Genomic DNA, 26,260 nt, shown 5'->3' with positions numbered 1-26,260 from the left:
CTACAGCATTACAGAATGCTGTAGATAAGCCCCTGATGCCGGTGGGCTTACCTCACCCACGATTTTCGGGGTGACAGGTTCCCATTAACCAACAATTTCAAAGTCTGTTTTACATTAAATAGGGGCCAGCAACTTGTTTTTTACGAGGGGCTTTTTTTCATCTAGAGTAGTTGATCTGTGGTTTTCCACACAAGAAAGTCAGCTTACCAGCAGGAGAGATTGACATGTCGCAGATTTCAAACATGCGCCATTGGTCATTTTACACAATGTAAAAAAACACACAATGGGCACAAGATTTTAGAAAATGGCATCAATTTTACTGGAACTGTAAGAGGCTGGGTTTTATTTGTGCAAGGAACATACACAGCATACAAAACTCACCACAAACTCATCTTTGGAATGTAACCCAACTATGAATCCAGCAGGAGACCATGGGCTGGATTCATGAAGGTGTTTTGCAAGAACATCGCCATAAAACAACTTAAAATATTGTAAACTTTTTGCGCAACAAGAAGTTGAGCAAAAAAAGTCTGACAGATTATTTGTGCTATGGGGCTAAGGTCATACAGGTAGGTAGTTGTTTACTACCTGTCTGTTCTACCCGGCGCTGATCTCTGCTGTCTAGTCACAGATTGCTCTAGCTGGTGATTCTGCTGCTTCTGGTGATGTCATGTCAACAGAGCGGCTTCTTCTTTTCCACCCTGCTCTATTGATGGAGCATCTCTGCCAATGTTGTACTGATTGACAGCAGGCTCCCTGCTGCCTAACTGTGGGTAACCAGATGTCAATTAGCATGATGTTAGCAGTGACGCTATGTCAACAAAGAAACCAGTAGAGGCAAGCTGCTTTGTTGACGAGAGGTAATGGAGCGCCCCCAAGGGCTGTGAGGTACTCGGATCCGAACCCTTCTGTTCTCAATGTGGATGTCATGGTGGCTGACCCAGTCCGTGGCCCTCAGGAGATCCATTGATGTAAATTGTAGGGGGAAGGTCTTTAAAGGGATAATGTTCGTGACGCCACCTGTGGTATTCGGTCAGGGTCACTGACGCTGCTTAGGGGTCCGCTGGGGTGATGTTATGTCAGCTAGATGGTATACCTTCCCACAGTGAAGTGTATCCCCAGGGCTTCCCAGAGTGTAGATAGTGGATGGTGGATGATGTAAGGTGCAGCGAATAACGCGGACACAAGGTTGCAGTCTCTTTACCTTTACTGAGGGCTTCAGCATCCACAGTCCATGGTAGGGACCACAGGGTAGGCAGAGTCTGGCCAGTCTGAAGGCAAATCCAGAGTCCTCTTATCCAGATGGAATTCAATAGCCTTCCTCTAGCGCCTGGGTGTTGTAGTCCCTCCCTGCTGAGCAACTCGGTAAGGTCCTCACAACTATTGTAGATGTTAAGTGTCTTCTCTCTGTCCCCCTGACGGATAGGACAAACCTGTACGACTGGTGGCCTGAGGCTTTTTATAGGGACCCTAGAGATGCCCCGGCCCCCACCAGTTGCCACCCTGCCTCCTGGGTATATGGTCGGGCAGTCAACATGGAATCAACTGTCCTGACAGTCTCTGAAGTAACGGCATAGAGATCCTTACTCCCTCGGTGTTCTGGCTACCGGTACTGCGCTTCAGAAGGAGGCAGCCTGCTTCTAGCTGGTCTCCCTATTGTGGTCCTTGTGTGCTATGACTTCGTTGCTCACTCACTGCAACACAATTCCTTTCAATGTCTCCTTCTTGGGATGCTGCCGCATGGGATGCAGGCGCAGCTCCGTGCACCCTCGTCTTCCGCAGGCCGCAGTCTGGAGCTGGCTGGAACCCACTCCAACCAGCCTCTGCCAAACTCGGTCGGGACTCACTGACTATCTCCTACTCCCTCCAGTCAGCTTCTGTCTAACTTCCTAACCAACCCACCAGTTTTACCTAAGTGTGAGGAGTGCCCTAATAGATAGAAGCATGGCTCCCCCTGGCGGACTGGAGTGTGTAGTGTGTTTTGTGGTTGTGATACCTGGACAGAAGATCTCCTTCATTGCCTTCAGACGTAACATCACTCCCCCTGGTGGAAGAATAACATTACTGCAACAACCAGGACTCTGGGGCGCTGCAATAACATCAAGAAGCAGAATCGCCAGCAGGAGCGGTCCGTGACTAGTCAGAGATGACAGAGATTGGTGCTGGGCAGAACAGGCAAGTAGTTAGTAACTACCTGCCTGTAAGATCTTGGCTCCATAGCAAAATTAACCAAACTCCCAGATAACGCCTTTAATGAATCCTGTGTCATGTGTCTCTACTGACTAGTCTGAGGAAAGTACCCGGTAATTTGTTATCCCCGCTCCTGTAGACTGTCAAGTCTCTTCTTACGTCCAAAAACAGAGAGAGATCTGTCAGGGAAAAGGATCAGGGAAGCCAGAAGTGGAACCTGCCTCATACTAAACATGTGGCACACATGGGCCTCTGCCGGATTTTCTAAGTATGTTTTCTCGGAAACGCTGTATCTTTACATTGGCAAACATACCCGGCTGCAATAATGATGCTAGACTGATTCTTCTGACACATTACCCTTCAAACTTCCTATAGTCCAATAGATAATGTAAAAATGATCCCAGGGGAAATAAAACGATGCTAGGGATTTTTTTTAGTTCATGACAGTAACATTTAAAAATAATCTTAAAATGTCTCCAAAGTTAGATACTTACTTAAGATTCAAACTTTTAATAGATATTTTATCTTAAAAAAAAGCGATCAAAATGTATGCAACGTCTCTGGACTCTTAGCTTGGCTAAATGACATATACAGTAGTATAGACGTATCTAGACAGTGTAGTATTATGTAAGTCCAAAGCATCCAGTAACTTGCAAAGACAATCACAAACATTGTATAGCCGCAAAGCAAAACTTAGAATAGGCCCCTAGTGCTGACAAATTTACTGGATTTTTTTTTTAAACTAAAATTAATTCCTTCTTCAATTTTGCATCATATCTTTATGAGGATTAAGCTCCATTCAAATCCCCTGCTTCCCTTCTGCAATCTAAAATCAAATGCGGTGGTCTGTAGCCACCACTAGGGGGTGCCCATTGCATATGGATTAATCCAGCTACTAAAGGACTCTTCAGTTAATCTCTATGCAATGAGCACCCCCTAGTGGTGATCCTAGAAAAGTAAGAAGCAGTGTTTTAAAAAGTTTTGGGCTTATTGTCAATCATGAACAAAATTTGCCACTAATCAAAAGAAGAGTTTTTTTTTTCTGCAATCTGATAAAGATTACATTATTGAACAGCAATTGGAAATAATGGTAATTTATCAGTGACCGTAAATCAACCCCGTCCCCTCCAAAAATAGATAAATTATATCTGAAAATAGGTGAATTGATCATTTCCTGGCCTATTGAGAATATATTTAAAAAATATGACTCTGCAAAAATTTCCAAGACACCTGTGCACTTATACTGAATGAACACAGAAAACTATCTAGTAACAGAAAAGTTATTAATGCTCTATGTAATTTCTTTTTTTCTCCCCAGTCCTAAGTATGCAGCGGGACAGCAGTGCTGCTATGACGAAAGTGGAGTCCAAGTCCTTACTAGTGATTCAATAGGAGGCAGCACCCCCGACCGAGGTCATGACTGGGGGTCTCCACCATATAGAAAGCCCCCTAGGGTACCTGGATTTTCCCATTGGCTATATGATGTGATCAGCTTTTATTACTGTTGTCTTTGGTCCGATAACTGCCAGTACTACATGGAACTCAGACCATCCAGTGACTGTCGCACATACAAGCCCCCAAAAGTTGGTGAGTTATGATATTCCAAAATTATAAAAAAAAATTGTACAATTATGCCGCTATTAACCAGTATTGTCCCGTCTGTCAGTATCCCATTTTTATCTGATGGCCAGAATAGTGTAGTATGCTGTTCTCACTTAGTGATTCAATTTATAACCACTTTATTAGGTATACAGTTAGGGCCAGAAATATTTGGACAGTGACACAATTTTCGCGAGTTGGGCTCTGCATGCCACCACATTGGATTTGAAATGAAACCTCTACAACAGAATTCAAGTGCAGATTGTAACGTTTAATTTGAAGGGTTGAACAAAAATATCTGATAGAAAATGTAGGAATTGTACACATTTCTTTACAAACACTCCACATTTTAGGAGGTCAAAAGTAATTGGACAAATAAACATAACCCAAACAAAATATTTTTATTTTCAATATTTTGTTGCAAATCCTTTGGAGGCAATCACTGCCTTAAGTCTGGAACCCATGGACATCACCAAACGCTGGGTTTCCTCCTTCTTAATGCTTTGCCAGGCCTTTACAGCCGCAGCCTTCAGGTCTTGCTTGTTTGTGGGTCTTTCCGTCTTAAGTCTGGATTTGAGCAAGTGAAATGCATGCTCAATTGGGTTTAGATCTGGAGATTGACTTGGCCATTGCAGAATGTTCCACTTTTTGGCACTCATGAACTCCTGGGTAGCTTTGGCTGTATGCTTGGGGTCATTGTCCATCTGTACTATGAAGCGCCGTCCAATCAACTTTGCAGCATTTGGCTGAATCTGGGCTGAAAGTATATCCCGGTACACTTCAGAATTCATCCGGCTACTCTTGTCTGCTCTTATGTCATCAATAAACACAAGTGACCCAGTGCCATTGAAAGCCATGCATGCCCATGCCATCACGTTGCCTCCACCATGTTTTACAGAGGATGTGGTGTGCCTTGGATCATGTGCCGTTCCCTTTCTTCTCCAAACTTTTTTCTTCCCATCATTCTGGTACAGGTTGATCTTTGTCTCATCTGTCCATAGAATACTTTTCCAGAACTGAGCTGGCTTCTTGAGGTGTTTTTCTGCAAATTTAACTCTGGCCTGTCTATTTTTGGTATTGATGAATGGTTTGCATCTAGATGTGAACCCTTTGTATTTACTGTCATGGAGTCTTCTCTTTACTGTTGACTTAGAGACAGATACACCTACTTCACTGAGAGTGTTCTGGACTTCAGTTGATGTTGTGAACGGGTTCTTCTTCACCAAATTAAGTATGCGGCGATCATCCACCACTGTTGTCATCCGTGGACGCCCAGGCCTTTTTGAGTTCCCAAGCTCACCAGTCAATTCCTTTTTTCTCAGAATGTACCCAACTGTTGATTTTGCTACTCCAAGCATGTCTGCTATCTCTCTGATGGATTTTTTATTTTTTTTCAGCCTCAGGATGTTCTGCTTCACCTCAATTGAGAGTTCCTTTGACCGCATGTTGTCTGCTCACAGCAACAGCTTCCAAATGCAAAACCACACACCTGGAATCCACCCCTGACCATTTAACTACTTGATTGATTACAGGTTAACGAGGGAGACGCCTTCAGAGTTAATTGCAGCCCTTAGAGTCCATTGTCCAATTACTTTTGGTCCCTTGAAAAAGAGGACGCTATGCATTACAGAGCTATGATTCCTAAACCCTTTCTCCGATTTGGATGTGGAAACTATCATATTGCAGCTGGGAGTGTGCACTTTCAGCCCATATTATATATATATAATTGTATTTCTGAACATGTTTTTGTAAACAGCTAAAATAACAAAACTTGTGTCACTGTCCAAATATTTCTGGCCCTAACTGTATATATAGGTTTATGAAGAAAAGTTAGAGCTTTTGGCAAAAATTTAGAGAGCATAGTTATTATTCAAATCTATGGCTTACATATGGGAACTAGAACAATATGTTTGTACGTACAAAATAAGTTGGAAGCTAGAAGTATTTATTTTGCTTTTCATATAAAACATAACTGACTGATATATTGTGTTTATTTGGGGCCTAAGTCATCACAGTTTAGTTTTCTACAACCATATCGCCATCTAGTGGAATATAATTATATTGTATATTTCGTGTAAAGTAAAACATTCAGCGCAGTTGGTGCTTAATTTTAATGTATATAATGAAATGGAAATATAGCAAGAAATAAAATCTGCCAATTTAGGGCTAATAAAATTCAAGTTTCAAATTACGTTACAGATTTTATCACACAAATGGTTCAACAAATCACAAACAAATTACTTTTCGCATAGTACATTCTTGATTTTCTATGGTAAACAGACCATTCATCTCATTTGACCTTTCAAAGGGGTATTCCCATCTCCATCATCTTATCCCATGATGTATTATGTGTAATATTAATAATATTAGCAAATACCCCCAGTGAAAAATGTATCAAAGTTCTTCAGATTCGCTATTTCGCTTACCCCATGTGCAGGGAATTACATTAGCTTAGGTATCCATGGTTACAACCACTAACAACTAACTGTCATCATATGAGTGGTCATAACCATGGATACCCAAGCTACTGCAATGCCCTGCACATGGGGTAAGTGACATAGCAAATCAGAAGAACTATACTACATTTCTAATTGTATGTATTTGCCAATATTATTATTATTACACCTACTACATATTGGGCTAGGATCTTGGAGAATACCCCTTTAACATATACCGTACATTCTAAATACTGGGCTCATTTTCAGCTTAAAAACCTCTTGGTGAAACATGAGTCAGCAAAAGGAATAGGTTTCTACAGACAGGTGCACCAATTTGCACAGCACCCTGCAATTAATGAATGAATGATTTCCACTATTGCAACATGTAAAATACATGAGGCGCTAGTTGACTTTTTTTTATCTAAAGTGTGTAAGTCATCCACCAGCAACAAGGTGACCTCATTGGAAAAGCCCTAACTCTATTGATTCACGTGTCTGTGTGACTTTCTTTACTAAATTTATTATCCAACCTTGATTATTACTCTTCCACTCTCAGTTTAAATGACTATTGACTAATATCAGTTGTTTGGGTTTGTTGCAGCTTCAGCCTTCGGAGATCCTCACTTTATTACTTTTGATGGTCTCAGTTACACTTTCAAGGGAAAAGGCGAGTACACAGTGGTCGACTCTACCTATAAGTCTCTCGTGATACAGGCTCGGACACAACCAGCCATACATGCAAATGGTACGTATCGAAAGGGAAAAATGCTTCTGGAGGTAAGAATCGGTGGTGTAACCTGAAGCTCAGGGGCCCCAATCCAAAAGCCCTAAGGAGGGCCCCAATTATTGCAAGTCTTTAACGGTATTGGTCTTTATAGTTTCCTATGATGATCCCTGTAATCTAGCATATCTATTAATCCAAAACCTATTAGATCTCAGTAAAGAGATTTTTTGGGAGCTCAATATAAATTTCTGCAGTGTCTATGTATGTAGAACATGAGGGAAGTAGATAAGGATCTGGTCAATACGTGATCACAAGTATGGAAATCGTCTACTCGACCACTCGCTCAAGTTGGAAATCGAGTTTGCACATTGGACACTGTGACGACTTGCTCGTAGAGTAACTGCAAAAATGAATGTTCAGCCCAGAAAACCCCTCTAAGTGTATGTGCACACTACATCTTTTTTCAGGCGATGTTGCACTTCTTCAATGTTTCGCAATTTCATTTAACTGCCATAGGGTTCAGAAACCGGGATATGGTAAAAAAGCAGCACGTCCATCATCTGGGCGACTTCCGCTAGGAAGCAGATTACGAAAGTACAAAAGTACAATGGCGTATCCACCTGTAAAGCCCCTTCAGGAAAAAAAAAACACTGGCATTTTCCTGAAGCAGCTTTGCCTTGGAAAACTTATCTCATGCACACACCCTAAGGCTACATCACTTTCATTTTACTGTGGTGTACCGATGTGCCTATCTTTACCACAACATTTTCCAACATTTAAAAAAAAAGTCTTTAAAGAATGCTTTAATTCTCTAACAGCAGAAAGGAAATACACATGTATCATAACTTACCTTTTAAATCTCCTTTTGCATCAGCGCATCTGCCCTGGTCTGTGATTACTTGTCTTGCCATGATGATGTGATGCTATTGTACATGTCCTATGTAAGCATAAAAGATGTGGCACTCACCCCAAGATTGCTGAAAAACAATGTCCTTTAATTCGCTTTATGCGGCATTAGACATCTGTGGAGAGGCGGCAGGTAAAAGTGAGGGGTGCGGGGACAGGAGAACGGACGACGGCTGTTTCGCACAAATGTGCTTCCACGGGTCCAGGTGCCTGGACACCTGGACCTGTGGAAACACATTTGTGCGAAACGGCCGTCGTCCGTGCCTGGACACCTGGACCCGTGGAAGCACATTTGTACGAAACGGCCATCGTCCGTTCTCCTGTCCCCGCACCCCTCAGGAAACACCGGCGCGTCGCTATCGCGTGCCGAACATGGCACGCGCTAGTGCTGCACGTTCCCATTGCCGTGAATGGGCGCGCTAACGGACGCGTTGCACGGCGTTAATTTCGCCGTGCAACGCTGTCCATTAGCGCTTTCCCATTAACGCAATGGGAACCAAGCCTTACATAGTGTGTAACTCTATTGTTCTGCTATATGTAGAGCACCGCCCATGAATGCATCAATTGTTGTGTTTTTAAGTCTGATGGAAAGCTGGTCCCATATGTTTTATAGCCTGTGAAGATTACAAGTTACCTGGTGCTGCTCAGTTCGGAATCTTGTTTGTTTGGCATAAAATTGTACATGTCCGCCTCAGTCAATCATTTGACTCAGCAGCCTTTTGACATAAATGAAGGTTTATACTGCTGAGATTAGTGATTGACTGCAGCGCCCAGGTGAGCAAGGATGGACAATAGTGGACATGGCGTGCAGAAGCATTTACACTTTTGGCGCTGGACCACCAGGGAATTTTTGGTTGTATATTTAAGGCTGTTATTAGGGAGATCTCCGACAACTCCTTTATACTGAGTAGCCTAGAAATTAAGAATAAAGTATTCCATTTCTAATTAAAATACAAATTTAGAAAATCAATATCTCCTACAAAAGTAAGTATTCATATTTTTGGGTAACCGAACAGAATCAAGTCATTCACATCCTGCTTCATTTTTCCACTGAAGGTTCCACCACTTCAGTCACTGGATTTTCCTCTGTGTCAATGAAGGAGGGCAGTTCTGATGTTATCGAGGTACGTCTAACCGAAGACTTAGTAATGCTTGAAGTGCTCCTTAACCAAGAACTTCTACGCTTTAATCGGACATGGATAGACCTTAAGGGTAAGTTTATCTGCTGTGATAAATACAATGATTGCTTATATATACTGATCTGACATAACATATCTTGAAAGATATACGACTTTGATAAAGGCCAACTGTGATAACTAGATGTGTCAAAGAATCTTGGAAAAGATAGGACTTGTGGATTATTTCTAGTATTCAATGGTTAGTACCAACTAAAAGTGATATAAAGGACACCAGTGGCAAAGGCCACAAATTGCTGAAAAGTTAATGCCGGCTCTGACAGAAAGTTGTCAGACACAGTGCATCTCAGCTTGGTGGTTGGTAGGGATGTGTAGCTGAAGACTGTTCCGCGTGTCTATGTTGACCTCTGTGCAAGACATGATCTTGAAACAAATGGACAAAGTAGCCTGGCCTGGTGAATCACATTTTCTATTACTTTATGGCTCAATTCATTAAGATTGGCGTTGTTTACACTGGTCTTGATGAGGAGATGTGCTGGAGTGGGTGATTCTCATCTGACATATGCAAGAATCTAGTGCAACTTGCAATTTTGTTTCCACACACAGATTCAGCCCCTGAAAATAATGCTCATCTGAGCAGTCATCTCGAATAACATTGACCTTAGAGCTGTCCGTGGGATGTCAATTTTGTATTTGAATCATGTGAACTTGGCCTAAGAAAGAGCCAACTATACTTTAGACAAAAGAAAACATGCCTTGACATCAATAACCTAATGTTCTCCACACAGTGATAGTATGCTTAACCATATGTATGTTCTTTTGAAAGGTGTATTTCTGTTTTACGGATCCAACAAAGGTGTGACGGCCATGTTTCCTTCAGGGGCTGGGGTGGAAGTAAGAGGGAGAGGGAAGTTCCTGAGTATCAGTGTCCTTCTGCCAGAGGAGTTCATGAACCAAACACAAGGTCTAATGGGAGTCATGAACAACAATCCAAACGATGATTTCACATTGAGAGATGGAAGAGTATTCTTGTCAAATTCAACTTCAGAAGAGCTATTCCAGTTTGGTGCTGATTGTGAGTTCTGGCTACAATAATAGAGAATAGACAATAATTATTATCATCATACCATTATTATAATTGCCATTATTATTAATATTATTATAATTCTGTCAAATCTTCAGATATGTAATAGATAATGTAATATATATGTTTTATTAATTCTCATCATATACAGGCTATTAATGTTGCTAAACGTTCAATTCAAAAAGCTGCCATAGAAATTTCTTAAAAGTAATTTATTCATGTTGTGGTCATTCCAGGGGCAGTGACCGATGGCAGCTCACTCTTCACCTATGACTCGCAGTGGCTGATTGAAAACTATCAAGAAAAGCACGACTCCAATTTTTTACCCACATTTTCTGTTCAAGAGGATCCCAATGATCCATTTACGCAAAATATGAAGAAATTATGTGGGAATGACTCTTTCTGTAAATTCGATGTGCTCACAACTAGAGACCTCGAAGTGGGATTTGCAACTTTAATGTCACATGATAACCACAAGAATTTAGTGCTGAGCCTACAACCAGGTATGAGTAAAACATCTATTTATTCTGTAGAAGACATTTCAGCTACAAGTATTTGTAAAACAGATTGACACCTACTTTCTATTAAAACTACATTGGAAAGTCCATGCAACCATCCTAAAATTACAATATGAAAGATATGCTATCACCAAGGCAAATTTTACTGTGCCATGATAACAGAACATAACACGATTCATCAAAGCAATTTCGCCATAATTGTGACGTAAAATTGTTTTGAAAAGCCACAACATTTTTGCTCAGCTTAGAGTTGTGCAAAAATGTTGAAACTTTTGGTAATTTCACACCAGTTTCGCCTAGCTCCGCCAAAATGGATGGAGCTAGAGCAGGATGGAGGAGGGGCAGTGGTGTGACACTACAGATTGTCTAATTCATGAGGAGCTGTGGAGGAACTTACTTGGAGGCACACCCACTTGTCATACACTCCCGCTTTTGCCACTTAGTGAATTAGGAGCGTCTAGCTCCAACAGGCCCCCTCATTTAGACCAGTGAGAAAATCAGTGGTTGGTTTGAATCTGAGACATGGTGATTATACATCTCTGTTCACTCAAGACAAGAATATAAAGACCCAAAGACATAAATCAAAAGCATATAACTTTGAATATGTGTTGTGATACTTGAATAGTTTTTTAACATGGTTGTACAGATCCACTGAGCATCCTTGACAGGCTTTTCTTTCCTTACACATTCAACTTTAAGGTAGTCTTTGGCCATGCATCAGCTTAGTGGAGCTCAGAAAAAAGAACAGAGATCATTTCCTTTACACTGTCAGAACGAGTTCACTGATGGATTCTCAGGTAGGGAGGTCAGCTACTTTCTCTTGTTCGTGTAGGTTTCCTCACAAATTGACCAGCATTTCTTTCCATAAAATGGATATCGGTAGGGAAGCATGTGACCAGACCTGCCTGTTAGGAGTCGAGTTCCCGCCGCTGCACAGGGGGAATCTCGAGCCATGTCTGCTGCGGTCTCTCATTCTGCATCAGCTGCAGTGAAGCCTGCTCAGCGGAGACATCGGTCCCAGCTTCTCGCTCAGTCTGATTCTGTGCAAAGGGTTACTGCTGTCTTTCCAGGCTCTGCCATTGTAGCCTGTACTGATCAGCGGTGAGCAGACGTCTCTGGGACTAAGTCCTGTTTTTTCCCTTCTGAGCATTCCCAAAGGAAGACCTATCAGTGGAGGTCTGAGGTCACATTCTCAGGTACTGCAGTAGCTCCTATTGGTCCTCCAGGAAGGTCCTGAAGTTGCTCAGTTGCTGTAGCAGTTCTCATTGGTCCTCTAGGAAGGTCCTGAACTTGCTGCAGCTATAAAAGGTTCGCATGGCCGTACGGCCATGTGCTAGTATACTCTTGTTTATGTGTGTGAGTGAAAGTCCCTCTTTAAGCATCCCCTCCCTTGTGTTTGAATGCTCACGTAAGGAGGATGATTGTAATCTAGCGCCCGACTTGTTACCATCACTAGTACACAAACAGTGTCTATTACTGTGACCGCCAGTCCGGCGCGGTGCGCTATCTCCGCGCTTTCCTAACCCAAGTCTGGGTGGTTAGTGGCGTCCGTCAGTACGGCACCACATGCACTCTCGTGCTATTTTATTATTTCTGTTATGTGCAGCACTGCAGCCCTGTGACACAACAGGGTTCACTTCTTTCACACAGGGTGAAGCTAACCCGTGTGTGTATCCTCATTGTACTGCCTTATAGTTCGTCATTGCTTAGCAGCAGGTTCGATTTCTGCACGGTGGACCCAGGGCTGCGAACGCACCTTATTCCTTTTCTCTAATTATTTGGTGCGTTCCACTAGCCCTAACACTGCCCATCATCTTTGTCTAATTGTAAAACTCCTCATATGGATAACCTGCTTTTCTATTGGAGGAGGCTGATGGACAGGTCTGTTCACATGCTCCTCTGCCAGCAACCATTGTATGGACAGAAGCGCTGGTCAGTTTTTGAGGAAACCAGCTATAAAAAGAAAACCAATGCTCTTCAAGATGAAGGACCCATTCAAAACTTATGGCCTGAATTTAGGATATGACAGAAATTAAAATTGGTCTCTAGAAATCTTTTCGAGATAAAGGTGTGGCCTTTTTCAAAGAGGTGGAGAGGTTTCACTGTGTTATTGTAATGGGTCACTGTAAGTGGAAGCCTAGCAGATCTTAATACAGCTTCCATGGACAGGCTTGGCATAAGCCACTCCACTTAGCAGGTTCCAGGGCAATCCAGGTCTTCACCCTTTAACACTTAAACAAGGGTCTGGATCCCTGTTAACATCCACAGAGTGGCTGCTGGCCCACTGAGAATGGTTGTCAAGCCAAGTCAGAGACAAAATCATAAGTGGAAGATGTGGTCAGGATGATATCAAGGTTAGAGAATCAAACAGATTGAATCAGAGCAGATCTACTGGTTTATAAACCAGGGTAAGTATATCTTATCACCGGCAGCTAGAAACAGACTGCTATAGGTGTAAATAGGGAAAATTCTCACCTACTGTATGTCACCCAGCCAAGAGCTAATTACATTTGATAACTTGCCCCCTGCTTCTAAATGCAAGTAAACTGGAAGAGGAACAAAAAGTCCCAGCTATCATAAAGTCTAACTGAAACATACTCCTGCCACCAAGTGTCATCTGCAGTATTAGTGCAGCACCAGCTAGTGACAAAGGAAGAGGTAGTAGGATTATGTTGAGGCATGGATCTGACAGTTATGTTTTATGTATGATGTTACTAAACTTGTAATATTATATTTCATTTCTGTCAGTGATCTCTTGTGGCTGGTTAGAGCCCCCGAAAAATGGGAAAAAAGAAGGAACTAACTACTTGAATAATTCTGAGGTGAAATTCACCTGTAATAAAGGATACATGCTGGTTGGACCATATTCCCGCAGATGTCAAGCTGATGGTACTTGGAGTGGACAATCCAGTCAGTGTGTATCAGGTACATGTAACCTCTTGTTTGTTTTTTCATCTTATTTCGAAGATGCATTAGCCCAAAGTACAAAGAAGGGGTCAGCACTTGCTTATTTTGAAGATACTTTTATGTTTCTGGTGGTGCTTTTGATGGTTTGTTTCCAAGATTGGTAACTTTAAGGAACCTGTCCTATTTCATTTTGTTCTCTTAAGAACTTACAATGCTCTCTTGTTCCCATAAAGAACTAGTATTTTACTAAGAGAATATCCACGTAGGGACTGATGGGTCTACTATGCTGGCAATATTCTTGTCTACGGTCAAGCAATATTAACATTTTTAGAAACTCTGCCTAACTTCATGTACCCGAGTGTCGATGGAGAAGGGAGAACATTTAATATGAAAATTGACCACGTAAGATCCTATTTTCCAGCCCTAAAATCAAAACTAGTATAATAAAAAGACCATATGGTATAAAAAAAATTCACAGCTCTTAAGTACTGAAAATTCTATACAGTGCTTATGTCAAAAAGCAGGTGAAGATGGTGACTGTCTATAAAATAAGTTAGAAGTCTCTAGTCTTTGGTTTCAAAATAGAATGCAATCCATAATTTTTATTGATTTCATCAGTGTTCTTCTGTATAGGTGTGTAAAAGATTTCATGCAGTGATTCATTGTTTGGGCAAGGTACATTTTTGGTAAATGTTTTTTGAATATGGACTAGATTTTTTTTTTTTTACACACGCTTACTATGTACATTTTTGGTGGATAAGTCCGCATTGACATTACATTTTGCTGTCTGTTCTGTACTGCATTAGGTGGGGGGTTTGCTTTAATAAAAAATGACATTTAATACTGTTGGACTCCATCTGGCCTCTTTTGTAGTGGTTTCCACCTTTTCTGCTGGACACAATAGCGTAGTCTACCACAATATTGAGTCTGGCTAAAAAGACAGACACTGCTGGAAAGAAGGTGAAACTGAGACCAAATAGATACATGGGGGTAATATCGGAATAGTGTTTTTTTGTCATTAGGACTAATAAAAAACACAACAGTTTTTTCAATCAACTTTTTATGCATTTTTTTTCTGCAATCTTATGGTAGTTTCAAAAATGGGTATTAATACCTGCAATTTTTGCAAATAGTTTGTGTTGTTTAATTGCGTGGTTCACATCTCACAAAAATAATGAGAAAAATTGCACAATAAAAAATGTTTGTAGTGCGTTTATTAGTTTTTTAAAAATTCAACAGAAAAGACAATTAAAATGTAAATAATAATAATACCACTATTAATAATATAATATAGCACATCAAATTTTGTAAAAAAAAATGTGGCAAAAACATTGTTTGTGGACGTTATGGTGATTAGTAGAGGATAACTGTAAATATACGTAAATGACAACTCCCATCTTACAGCTCCCAGAACAAATGTATTTACTCAGGACATTCATGAAAGTAGAGTACACAAACATACATAACAAAAGATTATTTTAAGGTGACCTTTCCCTTTCACTCCTTGAACGTGGCGACATTTCATTCTTTCCTTTTCTTCTTCTTCCAAGAGACAAAACTTTTTTTTTGTCTGTCGCCATATGATGGCAAACAAAAAACGTTGCTATGGACGTTTTTTCCAGAAACCAGAAACTGCAGATTTGCCGGATCAGGCGAAAACCGGACGAAACACAATGTCATCTGGTGCAATCCGGCACTAATACAAGTCTATGGGAAAAAAACGGATCTGGCGGCAACATTCACAGGATCCGTTTTTTTTAATTTAGCCAGATTGAACCTGATGGAGAAAACCTGATGTGTGAAAGTAGCCTTATACTTTTGAAAGACGCCATTAATTTTAGCATATAATGTGCTGAAAAATGGTAAAAAAAATTCAAAAGTGGTAACATTTATTCTACACTAGATGGTAGCCCGATTCTAACGCATCAGGTATTCTAGAATATGTATATAGTTTATTTATGAAGATTTTAGAATAATACATTGAATACACAGGATTCGGCCGGCCGCGACCAATTAGCGAAGCATGGTTCAAATCCCGCGCCAATTTGCGGCCGGACTGCGCCTGTCGCTGATTTTCACAGCCGGCCACGTAGTATATAGCACAGCCACGTAGTATATAACAGCCCACGTAGTAAATAGCACAGCCACATAGTATATTGCACAGCCACGTAGTATATAGCACGGCCACGTAGTATATAGCACAGCACACGGAGTATATAGCACAGCCCACGGAGTATATAGCACAGCCCATGGAGTTTATAGCATAGCCCATGCAGTATATTGCACAGCCCATGTAGTATATTGCACAGCCCGCGTAGTATATTGCATAGCCCGCGCAGTACCACGCACGCAGTATATAACATAGACCACGTGGTGTATAACACAGGCCACGTAGTGTATAACACAGGCCACGTAGTGTATATCACAGGCCATGTAGTATATAGCACAGGCCACGTAGTATATAGCACAGCCCACGTAGTATATAGCACAGCCACGTAGTACATTGCACAGCCCACGTAGTACATTGCACAGCCCACGTAGTACATTGCACAGCCCACGTAGTACATTGCACAGTCCACGTAGTACATTGCACAGCCCACGCAGTATATAGCACAGCCCGCGCAGTATATTGCCCAGCCCGCGTAGTATCTTGCACAGCCCATGGAGTATATTGCACAGCCCGCATAGTATATTGCCCAGTGCGCGCAGCATATTGCCCAGCCCATGTAGTATATTGCCCAGTCCGCGAAGTATATTGCCCAGCCAGCGCAGTACATTGCACAGCCCGTGTAGTATATTGCACAGCCCACGTAGTACATTGCACAGCCCGCGTAGTACATTGCACATCCCATGTAGTATATTGCCCAGCCCACGTAATATATTGCCCAGCCCACGTAGTATATTGCACAGCCCACGTAATATATTGCACAGCCCACGTAGTATATAGCAATGTGGGCATCATATCCCTGTTAAAAAAAAGAATTAAAATAAAAAATAGTGATATACTCACCCTCCGTTGTCCCCCGGATCCAAGCGAAGCAGTTACCGATGCTCCTCGCGTGCTCTGATCTCCAGAGTGCATTGCGGTCTCGCGAGATGATGACGTAGCGGTCTCGCGAGACCGATACGTCATGATCTCACGAGATCGCAATGCATGGAGCGGTCACCGGGGCATCGCGAGGAGTGGGAAAGGCCTGTTCCTGATCCGGGGGCCGACGGACGGTGAGTATATAATGATTTTTTATTTTATTTATTATTTTTAACATTAGATCTTTGTATTATTGATGCTGCATAGGCCGCATCAATAGTAAAAAGTTGGTCACACAGGGTTAATAGCAGCGTTAATGGAGTGCGTTACACCGCGGTCCGTTAGCGCTGCCATTAACCCTGTGTGAGCGCTGACTGGAGGGGAGTATGGAGCAGGCACTGACTGCGGGGAGGAAGGAGCGGCCATGTTGCCGCCAGACTGTGCCCATCGCTAATTGGTCATGGCAATGGTCGTGGGCGTTTTGCCACGACCAATCAGCAACTTAGATTTCCATGACAGACAGAGGCCGCAACCAATGAATATCCGTGACAGAAAGACAGACAGACAGACGGAAGTGACCCTTAGACAATTATATAGAAGATTATGAGAAATGACACAATGTAAAAGTGAATTGAATAAAATAATAGATGAAATAATGAGTGGAGGTAAAAAACGTTGCTATGGACTTTTTTTCCAGAAACCGGAAAAGGCAGATTTGCCGGATCCGGCAAAAACTGTATAAAACGCAAAGTCATCTAGCGCAATCCGGCACTAATGCAATTCTATGGGGAAAAAACGGATCCTTCGGCAACATTTGCCGGATCGGTTTTTTGAAACTTAGCCGAATTGAGCCTGATGGTGAAAACCTGATGTGTGAAAGTAGCCTTATACTTTTGAATGACGCCATTCATTTTAGCATATAATGTGCTGAAAAATGGTAAAAAAAAATCCAAAAGTGGTAACATTTATTCTACATTATGAGAAATGACACAATGTAAAAGTGAACTGAATAAAATAATGGATGAAATAATGAGTGGAGGTAAAATATAAGAACAGGTGGTGTGCAGCAAATTGAACCCTTCTGGAAATATGCATCCTTGTACACATAATTAGAGAAACATTCATCAAAGTAAATGATAAATTGTTGTCTCTGGATCTCTTTAAACACATTTAGTGGTGTCTGTCCCCCACAAGAAGCTTGCAGCTGTCCTCTTCGCTCAGGCAGTGGGTTTAGAGATAAGCCAGGCTTGGCTTTACATGAAAGACTGCTTTGTGTCAGTCGTCTATGCTTCCACACATGGGACTGAGCCTTCATTTCATAGGAGCTGGCCAACCCTTCAATGTTCCAAACTTGTCGCGTGGCAATGAGTTGTGGTGAAGTGTCTTCTACTGAGTGGGTGAAAGAAGACCTGCTAAATAGTCGACTCTTACAGGTGTAATGCTGCAACTGCCTAGTTTTGAGTGTTCTATATATAATTGAGCTATCCAGATTTCAACCACTTAAAGGGAACCTGTCAGCAGGATTGTGCATAGTAACCTACACACAGTGTCAGGTCGGCGCCATTATACTGAACAAAATTATACCATGGTTGATGAAATCTGTCTTGTGGCTGTTTCTTAATCTTTATTTTCAGTTTTGTGTTAATGATATTCTCTTGCCCTAAGGCGGGTCTGGTGTATGTGGTGCTCTGATTATATATTCATAATGCAGACTGCTGACAGGTCACTGATCCCTCACTGACCTGCCACTAGTTTGCATAATGAATACTGCACATCATTTAATGAAGTAGGTCTCCTTTATACTAAATGAAAAAGTAAACGTGTTCACAGCCACAAAGAGGTGCCAGAGTAGGTTCCCACACCGTAGTGTATAGCAAAAACTCGGCACTCAACTTAAGACAGTTGATTTAATGGTGTCCACAAAATAACAGAAACGTTTCGGTCCTACATCTGGACCTTCATCAGTCACAGTTGATAAATGTGAGGGAGCGAGTGGACCCACAGAATTGCTGATTGTGGAATGAAATCACATTTGTGTGTGAGCGCTGCCTGTATGTGGGCAGTATAGCTGTGGATTCTGAGTCCCAAACAGGCACGGCACTTATGTCCTGATATTTTAAGGTATATTGCTTCATTTGGGGCTATACTGCCCACATACAGGCAGCGCTCACACACAAGTCTGATTTCACTCCACAATCAGCAATTCTGTGGGTCCACTCGCTCCCTCACATTTATCAACAGTGACTGATGAAGGTCCGGATGTAGGACTGAAACGTTTCTGTTATTTTGTGGACACCATTAAATCACCTGTCTTACGTTATGTTGAGTGCCGAATTTTTGCTATATCGTTTTTACTAAATGGCACAAGGGGAGCTCATTTTATTCACAATAATTGACAATGTACTTATCATTTAAAATATTCAAAAAATATTTTGTATTCTTTGAAATCAGACTGTTCAAGACAACATTATCCCTAAACAACGGAAGAGGTTCCCTGCGGGGTCAATCCTAAAGCTCGGACTGTTCCTTTATTACTATAATGAGATTAATAATACAATTATGCCATAGTACAGTGTGAATAATGTTGGTGATCAATCTATTTTTTATACATGCAAAAACGTTGTGTTTTAAGCAGAAACAGTAACACATACTAGTAACATGCTACTAGAGCAGTCAAATTTTAAAGTCAACCTCATGTATGCTTTTTTTATTAGGGGACATTGCGATGTAAATGCTACTACTGTCCAAATGAATCTGCTGAGTGGCATTTCCATACAGCCAGGACAACTGGGGAAGCGTGCGACAGGTCTCCCAGCTATGGGTGCACACATTACACCTCATTAGTACAGCACTGGAAACATCCGTCACCATTTGCATGCAAGAAATATTACCACTGTGTAATAAACAGCTGCAGCTGCCACAGTGTATAAGCACTGGCTACAAGCGCAGCACTGTGCTTCTTGTGGGACATAAGTGCAAGCTACAACTGAAACGGCCATGAGTGTCAATATTTTCTATTATTAATTAGTGCACAGAAAGCAGTCGTCGCTATTCATCATTGCCTAGCGGTGGACTCTTATGTATAGAGAACCGGAGCTCAAGAACCCCAGAAGAGAAGCAAAGACCTCACTCACTTAAGAAGTATGCATTTGTAGTTGAGGGTAAGTCTACAACACTATAAGTAAAATCCTGAAAATTAAAAGATGAGATAAAAGAGGACTCATTGGTATCTTCTTTTTGATATTTTCGTTGCTCCTAATATCTCTCGGTTAACTGCGAACTATGTCAATAGTTATCCAAAATTTAACTTAAAAAACAAAATAGTTGCAAATGTATTTTTTTTTAAGTAAGATCTACTCACGTCTTCTTTGACCCCCAGATCCAACACCTAAGTCCACCAGATTCACTTTGCATATGACCACTGCAGTCGGTCATTACTTGCATCATTGTGGTTTGGTCTTGATGAAGAGGTTTGAAACTTCAAACGTGTTGACATAATAAACCACATTTATGCTTCATCTTCGTGTGTGATTGTAATTTTGAACCCTGGGCAGTGCGAACTTTGAACAAGCGTGTTCCTCATTTATCATTTGCATCATGGCTCCCATCGTTGAGCAGCAATATTAACAGTGCAGAACATGACCACTGTACCACTGATTGGCTGCACAAAAAGCAGTCACCCCTTCCTTTCCCGCTGGCCGCAATATTTTCTTGAATTTCAGTAGGTTTCCTCCATAGTTCACGCGTGCGCAAAGCAATCTTGCCTTGCGCATGCGCAGTATGCTTTGCCCAACTGCGAGCAAAGCCGAAAAGCATTAGTGCACATGCGCCGCCGCACTATGTCCCGGAACACAGAGAAATACTTCCAGGGCATAGTGCACCGGTGCATGGGCACTAATGCTTTTCGCCTTTGCCCGCAGTTGGGCAAAGCATACTGCGCGTGCGCAAGGCAAGATTGCTTTGCGCACGCGTGAACTATGGAGGAAACCTACTGAAATTCAAGAAAATATTGCGGCCAGCGGGAAAGGAAGGGGTGAATGAAAGAAGAGGAAACATCGCCCATCGAACCGGACACAGGGCATTTACATAGCCCGCCAAATTCAGGTGACAGAGTCCCTTTAAATAAATCCTTTTGTAATATTAAATTATCCTCCTCTGTATTGATTATGTGCAGAGTGTAGAATCAACTGAAAATATTGTAATTCTGCTCTGTATGCCCCCTACAAAGTCATTAATAAGTACAGTATATACTCGAGTATAAGCCGACCCGAGTATAAGTTGAGACCCCTAATTTTGCCACAAAAAACTGGGAAAAATAATGACTCAAGTATAAGCCCAGGGTGAGAAATACAGCAGCTACTGGTAAATTTCAAAAATAAAAATAGATACCAATAAAAGTAAAATTAATTGAGACATCAGTAGGTTAAGTGTTTTGGAATATCCATATTGAATCAGGAGCCCATTAGATGCTCCATACAAAATACGTCCCATATAATGCTCCATACAAAATACACCCCATATAATGCTCCATACAGTTCATGATGGGCTCCATACAAAATACACCCAATATAATGCTCCATAAAGTTTATGATGGGCCCCATAAGATGCTCCATACAATGCTACATAAAGGTTGATTATGGCACCATTAAGATGCTCCATAGAAACATTTGCCCCATACAATGCTGCATAAAGGTTGATTATGGCCCCATAAGATGCTCCATAGATTATATGCGATATATGCTGCTGCTGTGATTTAAAAAAAAATGATATACTCACCTCTTGTCCTGAGCAGTCGGGGACACCGACACTTGCGATATTCACCTGTCCCCGGTCCACCGCCATGCGCCGCTCCATCTTCTGACTCTCTGCAGTTACTGTTCAGGCAGAGGGCGCGTGCTAACTACGTCATCGCACCCTCTGACCTGAATGTCACAGCCAGAGGATACGGAAGATGGAGCCCGGGGGTAGAACGGGAACAGGTGAATATTGCAATGCTCAACCTCCCTGTCATACTCACCCTCCTGGTGTGGTCTGCACGTCCCTGCTTCTCTGACGCGATGGTCTCTCCGGCGCCGGTAGTTTGTTCTTGTGTTCAGTGGTCACTGGTAACGCTCATTAAAGTAATGAATATGCACTCCACCCCTATGGGAGTGGAGTCGTGTCCATATTCATTACTTTAATGAGCAGTACTACATGACCACTGAACACAGGAAGAGCTGCCGGCGCCTGGAAAGACCATCGCATCAGAGAAGCAGGGATGTGCAGACCGCACCAGGAGGGTGAATATGATGTGACAGAGAGACTAACCGGGGAGAAGGGAGACAGACCTGTGAGGGTGACGGGAGACAGACCGGTAGGGGTGACTCGAGTATAAGCTAAAAGGGACACTTTCAGTCTAAAACAAAGGGCTGAAAATCTCAGTTTATACTCAAGTATATGCGGTATATTAAGAAGAAGAGGGCCCAATACTGACCTCTGTGGTCTTCATCTGTTAATTGTGACCCATTCCAAGTGTGTTCCATTAATCCCTTCATGACCTTGGGATTTTTCGTTTTTCCGTGTTCGTTTTCACTCCCCTCCTTCCCAGAGCCATAACTTTTTTATTTTTCCATCAATTTGGCCATATGAGGGCTTATTTTTTGCGTCACGAGTAGTGTTGAGCGATACCGTCCGATACTTGAAAGTATCGGTATCGGATAGTATCGGCCGATACCCGAAAAATATCGGATATCGCCGATACCGATATCCGATACCAATACAAGTCAATGGGACATCAAGTATCGGAAGGTATTCTCATGGTTCCCAGGGTCTGAAGGAGAGGAAACTCTCCTTCAGGCCCTGGGATCCATAGGGATGTGTAAAATAAAGAATTAAAATAAAAAATATTGATATGCTCACCTCTCCGGCGGCCCCTGGACTTCACACTGCTAACCGGGAGGCTTCTTTGTTTAAAAAGCGCGCCTTTTGGACCTGTGAATGACGTCCCGGCTTCTGATTGGTCGCGTGCCGCCCATGTGACCGGCACGCGACCAATCAGAGGCCGCGACGTCATTCGCAGGTCCTCAATTCCTATAATTAGCAGTTTTGTGAATGAGAATGACGTCGCGGCTTCTGATTGGCCGCGTGCCGGTCACATGGGCGGCACGCGGCCAATCAGAAGCCGCGACGTCATTCTCATTCACAAAACTGCTAATTCTAGGAATTGAGGACCTGCGAATGACGTCGCGGCCTCTGATTGAGTGATATAGAAGATGCTAAGCACAGCCTAAATAGGGGAGGTGCACAGTCATAGGTGCCCAAACCTGAACGTATACAATATAAAGTGACTAGCACACTCCAGGGTGTTGTGATGCAAAAAAGTGGGGATTTATTACATACAGTAAATCACAAACGTTTCGGTCGATACTGGACCTTCATCAGTGTGCTAGGTATAATTGTATACTTGTATGGCCCCAAAAACAATAGACTACTCGGATTTGCATCAATCAGACATGCTGGAAAAAAAGCAACAAGCCGGGAAGAAACAGAACCAGGCTGGTCAACTGACGGTGAGTCAGAATAATGGGTGGCACTGACAGAGGCGTATCTAGGGTTTCTGGCACCCGGGGCAAGAATTCATTTTGGCGCCCCCCCCCTCTCCCCCCCCCCAGCACATATGCGATTTGCGCACTTAGTCATGTACCCACAAGCTCCTCTCCCTAATGCTCTCAATGTTCAGTGAAAAACTGAGAAGCAGAAGAAAAGCTCGTTGTCACCAGACCATAAGTGTGAAAGTCACATATCAGTGAGGTGTCCATGTGACGACTACTGGAACCTGCTGACCTGAATCCTGACATCGCAGACTTCTGAATTCTCACAACGAATGCACTGGACACTTTTAGGATTCTCCCTTGCTGGTGGACGGTCATGTCAGTACAAGCATGTGATTTGTATAATTCTGAACACATTCCGACTAGACGTGCCCGGCCTCGCTCAGTTCATTTTCATTGACGGAGGCCACACATGTCTAGTCAGCACGTGACCACATGTATGTAAATTGCCAGCACGAGAGAATCCTGACAGCGTGCAATGAGCACTGTGAGAACTCAGAAGTCTGCAGTCACGAAGAATGACTGCAGACTCATTACAAACCTGGACATCCCCTTTAATGCTCCTAACATAAATAAAAACATGAGAGTTAGTCAGTATCACAATTAACATTTACATCCAGGTACCTTATAGATGATGTCGTCTCTGGAGTCGTTCTTCTTTTCTTCATCTTCACGATGCCCTTAAAGATACAAGTGTCATTATAATGCTCCTGAATGAAAAATTGCCCCTCACTATATTGTCTTCACAAAATATGACCCCCACACTGTCCCTCTTATGGTACATGCTCTTCACACTGACCTCTCCTTTCCATACCGGTCCCCTCTTCACACTGTCCTCTCACACTGTGTCCCCCATATAGGGCCCAGTATTTATACTGTACTCTCTCATCACACTCCCCCTCCTTGGTATACTGTCCCCTCCTGGCTGTGCCCTTACACTGCCCCCATGCTACGAACCCACTACTCAGTTTCTATTCTGTGCCCCATCACCCCCTTTGCTGTTCATTTTGTGTCCTCAAATCTCCCATCTCCACTCCAATTCAACCCCACACAATAAATCCCCCCATTACCCACACAGCCCCTCATCACCCCCATCTCCTGATCCCCCACACAGCCCCTCATCAACCCCATCTCCCCCTCATCACCCCTACACAGTCCCTCATCATCCTCCCATTCCCCACAGGCCCTCATCATTCCCCAAAAAGGCCCTCATCACCCCGCTTCTCCACAGAGCCCCTCATCATCCCCCCATTCCCCACAGGCCCTCATTATCACCCACACAGCCTCTCATCCCCCATTCCCCACACAGCCCATCACCCCCATACAGCCCCTCATCACCCCCCTTCTCCCCCAAAGCCCCTCATCACCCCCCTTCTCCCACACAGCCCCTCATCATTCCTTCTTTTTCCACACTGCCCCTCATCATGCTCCATTCCCCACACAGCCCCTCATCATCCACTTCACAGCCCATCATCATTCCCCACACAGCTTCTCATCATCCACTACACAGCCCCTCATCATTATCCCTCCATTCCCCACAGCCTCTCATCATCCACTACACAGCCCCTCATCATTATCCCTCCATTCCCCACAGCGTCTCATCATCCACTACACAGCCCCTCATCATTATCCCTCCATTCCCCACAGCGTCTCATCATCAACTACACAGCCCCTCATCATTATCCCTCCATTCCCCAGACAGCTTCTCATCATCCACTACACAGCCCCTCATCATTATCCCTCCATTCCCCACAGCCTCTCATCATCCACTACACAGCCCCTCATCATTATCCCTCCATTCCCCACAGCGTCTCATCATCCACTACACAGCCCCTCATCATTATCCCTCCAATCCCCACAGCGTCTCATCATCCACTACACAGCCCCTCATCATTATCCCTCCAATCCCCACAGCGTCTCATCATCCACTACACAGCCCCTCATCATTATCCCTCCAATCCCCACAGCGTCTCATCATCCACTACACAGCCCCTCATCATTATCCCTCCATTCCCCACAGCGTCTCATCATCCACTACACAGCCCCTCATCATTATCCCTCCATTCCCCACAGCCTCTCATCATCCACTACACAGCCCCTCATCATTATCCCTCCAATCCCCACAGCGTCTCATCATCCACTACACAGCCCCTCATCATTATCCCTCCAATCCCCACAGCGTCTCATCATCCACTACACAGCCCCTCATCATTATCCCTCCATTCCCCACAGCCTCTCATCATCCACTACACAGCCCCTCATCATTATCCCTCCAATCCCCACAGCGTCTCATCATCCACTACACAGCCCCTCATCATTATCCCTCCATTCCCCACAGCGTCTCATCATCCACTACACAGCCCCTCATCATTATCCCTCCATTCCCCACAGCCTCTCATCATCCACTACACAGCCCCTCATCATTATCCCTCCATTCCCCACAGCCTCTCATCATCCACTACACAGCCCCTCATCATTATCCCTCCAATCCCCACACACCTCGGTAATCTCCTCACATGGCTGCATGCTGCAGACCCTCAGTCCTCCTCACACGACTCCAGCAGCTTCCTGCTATCTGTCTTCACTGGACTGAAGGAGGCCCGCCCCTTCCGGTGACATCTTACCTCAGCTCCATTCTAGACAGGCACTGCAGTCAGATGTTCAATTGTACTCATGTCCGTAAGATACGAGTACAATTGAACACTGGGAGCCGCGCGCTGCAGCGTCTCTGTGCCGGATGTCAGCTTGACAGTCCGACACAGAGAACAGCTGACTCCGAGTGCAGGGGCGGCAGAATGCAGCTGCCAGGGGAGACATTTGGCGGCCCAACTGCGCCCCCCTGCCAGCTGCGCCCGGGGCACATGCCCCGGCTGCCCCCCCCTAGATACGCCACTGGGCACTGAGGCTCAAAAGAGCTGTCAGTACGCCAGGACACTAGGGATAAATGCGGTATCCACCGCTAATAGAGTGAGTGTGACCGGCACGCGACCAATCAGAGGCCGGGACGTCATTCACCGGTCCGAAAGGCGCGCTTTTTAAACAAAGAAGCCTCCCGGATAGCAGCGTGAAGTCCAGGGGCCGCCGGAGAGGTGAGCATATCAATATTTTTTATTTTAATTCTTTATTTTCCACATCCCTAT

General features: G+C 43.4%; 1 protein-coding gene across 1 annotated transcript in view; it reads left to right on the top strand.

Moving 5' to 3' along the window:
* SUSD2 (sushi domain containing 2) overlaps nucleotides 1–26,260 on the top strand; it is a 367,145-nt gene that overhangs the window by 292,572 nt on the left and 48,313 nt on the right. The window contains exons 20-25 of the mRNA XM_069754446.1: nucleotides 3,509–3,777; nucleotides 6,829–6,972; nucleotides 8,914–9,069; nucleotides 9,820–10,068; nucleotides 10,314–10,580; nucleotides 13,344–13,520. Coding sequence (XP_069610547.1) covers nucleotides 3,509–3,777; nucleotides 6,829–6,972; nucleotides 8,914–9,069; nucleotides 9,820–10,068; nucleotides 10,314–10,580; nucleotides 13,344–13,520 — 1,262 coding nt within the window. The remainder of the gene's footprint in view (nucleotides 1–3,508; nucleotides 3,778–6,828; nucleotides 6,973–8,913; nucleotides 9,070–9,819; nucleotides 10,069–10,313; nucleotides 10,581–13,343; nucleotides 13,521–26,260) is intronic.

This window comes from Ranitomeya imitator, chromosome 1 (assembly GCF_032444005.1).
Source record: "Ranitomeya imitator isolate aRanImi1 chromosome 1, aRanImi1.pri, whole genome shotgun sequence".
In the NCBI taxonomy this organism is placed as follows: Eukaryota; Metazoa; Chordata; class Amphibia; order Anura; family Dendrobatidae; genus Ranitomeya; species Ranitomeya imitator.
This window is presented reverse-complemented; position numbering and strand designations above follow the sequence as displayed.